Here is a 4,251-nt window from a genome sequence, read left to right as displayed (position 1 = left end):
GGGTCAGTTTGCTGACCTCAAGTAGAAGGCAGGAGAGCTAACCCCCAACTTTCCCCTACGGCCCTGTAGAACCCTAAAAAGGGAACAGCTCTGGGATTTGGACTCTGGAAAGGAGAACGCCCTGCCCACCTCCGGGGGCAGCCACAGGAGTGCCAGGGAGCTGGTGCGGAGGGCTTCACCGTAGGGGCCTGAGCAAACTGGCGCTTGAACAATCCCTGCCCAGGAGTGAAACCGACCAGAGCGTGGCCCCATCCTTCCCACCTTTGTGAACCCACCTGGGCAAGCGGCCTCAGAGCACAGAGTGAGGCTCCACCTGTGCCCTAAAGATCTGGACCCCCGTCCCCACTGAGGGGCTGAGGGTAGCCCGTCTTCCCTGGCATGCCCTCCCTTACAAGCACCCTCTGCAGGGTGCCTGCTGGTGGGCCACCTCCCGGCTCGGTCCCCACGTACGGCCAGTGGAGGGGGACCCGGAGGAAAACTGTCCGATTCCAGATGAGCTCAGATGATGGACGAGCCCCCAGACAGGACCTGGCCCAGTTCACTGTGAGCCCACACGGCAGGGACACAGGCTCAGCGGACGGACCCTTCCCTGTGTGCAGGTGTCAGCTACCTCACCGCACAGACAAGGGCAGCTGTCACGTGAGCTGGGTCTGGAGGGAGGAGGTGGAAGGAGCCACCCGTGGGCCGAGGAGGAGCGGTTTGTCGGGAACCCAGAGCCGGGTCAGAAACGACATTCCCAGAGGAAGCGTTAACAAAGCAGAAAGAACGTGTTTATTAGGCACCTTGTTCCTCACGGAGGAGCAAGGCCCGGGGCAGAGCCTGTGAAATCTCTCGAGGTTGCAGGAATCTCTCCAAAGACTCAGAGAATGCAGGTGCTGCAAGGCCACCCCCCAAGAACACTATTTGGCTGGAGCGTGACCCCTGGAGAGGACCCTGGCATGAAGCCGGCGGTGGCTCCTCAACTCCACAAACACTGAGGAGTGGGCAGGGGCACCTGGGACACCACGAAACCCTGGCCACCAGGCAGGGCTCACGGCTGAGGCACAAGCTGCCCTGAGCCATCGAGGGGCACGGGGAGCAGGAGGGCCCGGGGCCCCCAGGCTGTCCATGGCCCAGGCCAGGTCCCCAGGGCCCTCCCCGCATCGGCCCGCCGCCTCCTGACGCCGAATCAGTCCCACACGTAGGGGTTTCTAAAGACCTGAGAGTTCTTGTCGTCTTTCGGGGCCGTGGCTGCCTGGTGGCTCTGCGCCGCGTACATGTCTTCAGCCCGCAGGGTGGAGTTGGCACTGCCCATCACCTGGCTGTTGGCGGTGGCCCGTGGGAGGATGACGTCGTAGGGTCCCTCGGCCTGGAAGGAAGAGCAGGCAGTCTCAGCCAGGCTCCGCCAGCGCAGATGCACAAACACGTGGCTTCCTGCAGGCGGGCCTGCCGGCTCCCTTCCCACCCTGAGCCAGGCCCCAGCGGCCGACCTCTGACCTCCAGCCCCTTATCTCACGCTGCAGAGGGCCCGGCCTCTGGGCCTGGGAAGGCGGCCCCCAGGGTGCTCCCGGGGCTCCGCTCGGCTGCCCCTCAGACCTTGACCCAGTGGAGGGTGAACACCTGGGTGGCTGTCACCTGTCTGGAGCTCCCAGCCTTCCGTCCTCCAAGACGCTTACCCGAGTCCCCCCATATGCCCTCCAACCCCCAACAGCATTATGGCTGCTGGTGTGCCAGGCCCTGGCCGTGCCCACGTATTTCTCCTCTAGAAGTCTGGCTGGCCTGCCTGATTGGAGGCTTAAATCCCAAATGCTTTTGGGTGTGAGTATTTTAAGTTTTGGAGACCTCAGACCCAAATTAGCTGCCTGGAACCTGGTTCGAGCTACAGCGGTCCTGTCCTTGGCTGAGGGTGCAGAGGGTCCTGGGTGCCCCAGCTCCGGGCAGCTCCAGGGCCCCAAGTTGCCCACTTGGCGGTCTCCAGCTTCCCATCCCCTAGTATAGTGGTTGGCAAACTGCGGCTCGCGAGCCACCTGTGGCTGTTTGGCCCCTTGAGTGTAGCCACTAAGTTTCAATCGCACTGCACGTGCGCGCCCGCACGTGGTATTTTGTGGAAGAGCCACACTCAAGGGGCCGCAGTTTGCCGACCACTGCCCTGGGAGCTCCTGGAACATCCCCGTGGGCGTTCTCAAACCCGGGTGCGCATCAGAATCACCTGGGCTGTTTAAACCTCACCCACACCTGGTGGTGGGTGCGTGGCCGGCAAATGTTTAACAACGGGGGTTGGGCGGGAAGGGAGGAAGCCCTGACGAGTAGGGTTTGCAGATTTCTACAGGTGGCTACTCCCATCATGCCTCAGGATGATGTCACTGAGGAGATGCTAACCACTGGATGCACCACAGCACTGGCCCCACCCAATTGCATTTTTAGCAAGATCCCAGGTGCTGGTGATGCCGCAGGAAGGAGGGATGTCATCAGGGTCAGGCGGAGGGAGACCAAAGGGCTGGGTTGGGAGTTTCGGAGCTGGCTTCACCCAGGCTCCCAGAGGGAGGGGTGAGAACGCCACCCTGCTGACCTCCCTCCTTCCTGTTCCCAGCCTCCTGCCAAGGCGGCTCGCCGACCTCTCCCGCGGCTGCCAGCCGGGAGCAGGAACATATATGGAGCCAGTGAATCTGTTCCCACCCCCTCCCAGGGCTCAGGGAGCATCTGGTTTCCAGGACCCAGGGGAGGTGTGAGGCTGAGAGCGGCTGCCTGCGGCGGGGGAGGGGCCTCCCCGAGACAGCTGTGGTGGGAGTGTAAACACCTACCCAGGCTTGGTCCCTGTCCCCTGGAGTCACCAAGCATGACCCCCGCTGGCCGAGGCCCTCTGTTCAGTGTGTGACACCCCGACGCCACAGGCCGGGCAGGTGCCATCGCAATAAAACTGAAGGCGGTGGATGCACTGACTCCAGGAAAAGGCACCAGGAGCCGGGGCTCTGGGTTCCCTGAGGCTGAGGCACCGAGAGAGACACCTGCCTTCTCCCCACCCCCTGCACCTCACCCGCCCCACATGGCCGCAAGGCCCTCTGCCCGCCCACAGAGGCCTGGCTCCGTGGCTTTCCGCAGGGTCCTGGGGACTCGGGGACCCCACTCACCGGGCCTTTGTGCATCAGGGCCATCTCGGTGGGCTGGTACACACTGGTCAGCAGCTGCCCGTTGTACCCACTGTACGGTGACACTGGTCTCTTGCCTGCAAGGAAACAGGAGAGGTTTGAAGGCTGGGCTCTCAGCTCCCTTTCCCAACCGAGGGCCAGGCTCCCGGGGGCGGGCAGAGGGGCTAGGCTTCCCGGGGGTAACATCTAACCCAGGAGGGAGCCTGGCCGGGGGCGGCCAGCTTGGGGGTGAGGCTGTGGGTGTGGGGGCCCCTCCGGAACCCAACACCCCTTTGTTCGGATGCGCGGGAGCCATGAGGCTGCTTGCCTTCCCCCCGGCCTTTCCTGCAGTGGGGGGACCCCCCTTCCTGGTCAGTTCAGAAAACAGCTCCTGTCAGCAGCCTTCACATCCACATCGCCATCTGCCTCCAGGGCCCGAGGCCACCAGGGCACACAGGCCTTCGGCCGCCTTCCGAGATGGCCAGCCTCCAGCTCGGGCCTCCGCCGCAGCCGGCCAGCTGCCAGGCGCTGGGGCAAATACAGCAGAGACCCCACAGCCCCAGACTCCGGAGCTGGGAACCGACTCCCCGTGACCCACAGCCCAGAGCCCCCCAGGGGGACCGCACGCACATCCTGTCCCTCGGCTCCTGGGCCCAGCTCCAGGACTATTTTCAGCAGCAGGAACACTTCCCCCAGCCTCCCGCGGGGAGCTGGCTTCCCGACCTGTTCCACCCGCTGGGCGCCGTCAGGTGTTTCAGGAAACCTGCTGACCAGCCCGGGCCCAAGATGGGCTGGGCCTGGAGGCCGGCCCCGCGGAGGGCTGTCTGTCCGCTGCAGGCCGAGGGACCACAGCCACATCGCGCTTCTAAGTGCCGGGCTCACGCGATGATTGATTTTTCCATTTGGAGAAAAAAATAAATAACTAAAGGGAAAGAAGCCCTCACAGCCCCGGCTGTTTGCCCTGAGAGGACAAAGCCGAGGCGCGTTTGGCCCCGACAAACACACGGGCTGAGAAAGCGCGCGAGGTGCACGCCTAGGACACACCAGGAGGGCACAGCGCCTGGCTCACGGCAGGTGCTCCATGAAGGCTCGTGGTCCTCCCCGGGTACCAACAATAGAGAGGACTCCTTGCGGGGGCGGGGAGCTC

The 4,251-nt window shown here is 63.9% G+C and overlaps 1 protein-coding gene across 1 annotated transcript in view; it reads right to left on the bottom strand.

The window, feature by feature from the left end:
- Nucleotides 1-748: 748 nt before the first annotated feature.
- The window catches only part of GPRC5C (G protein-coupled receptor, class C, group 5, member C), a 5,685-nt gene continuing 2,182 nt past the window's right edge, over nt 749-4,251 (bottom strand). The window contains exons 3-4 of the mRNA XM_015570520.1: nt 3,108-3,202; nt 749-1,348 (exon numbers count right to left, since the gene is read on the bottom strand). Of these exons, the coding sequence (XP_015426006.1) occupies nt 1,169-1,348; nt 3,108-3,202 (275 nt within the window). The 3' untranslated portion in view covers nt 749-1,168. The remainder of the gene's footprint in view (nt 1,349-3,107; nt 3,203-4,251) is intronic.

The sequence above is a fragment of the Myotis davidii genome, unplaced genomic scaffold (assembly GCF_000327345.1).
Source record: "Myotis davidii unplaced genomic scaffold, ASM32734v1 scaffold172, whole genome shotgun sequence".
Taxonomy (NCBI): domain Eukaryota; kingdom Metazoa; phylum Chordata; class Mammalia; order Chiroptera; family Vespertilionidae; genus Myotis; species Myotis davidii.
This window is presented reverse-complemented; position numbering and strand designations above follow the sequence as displayed.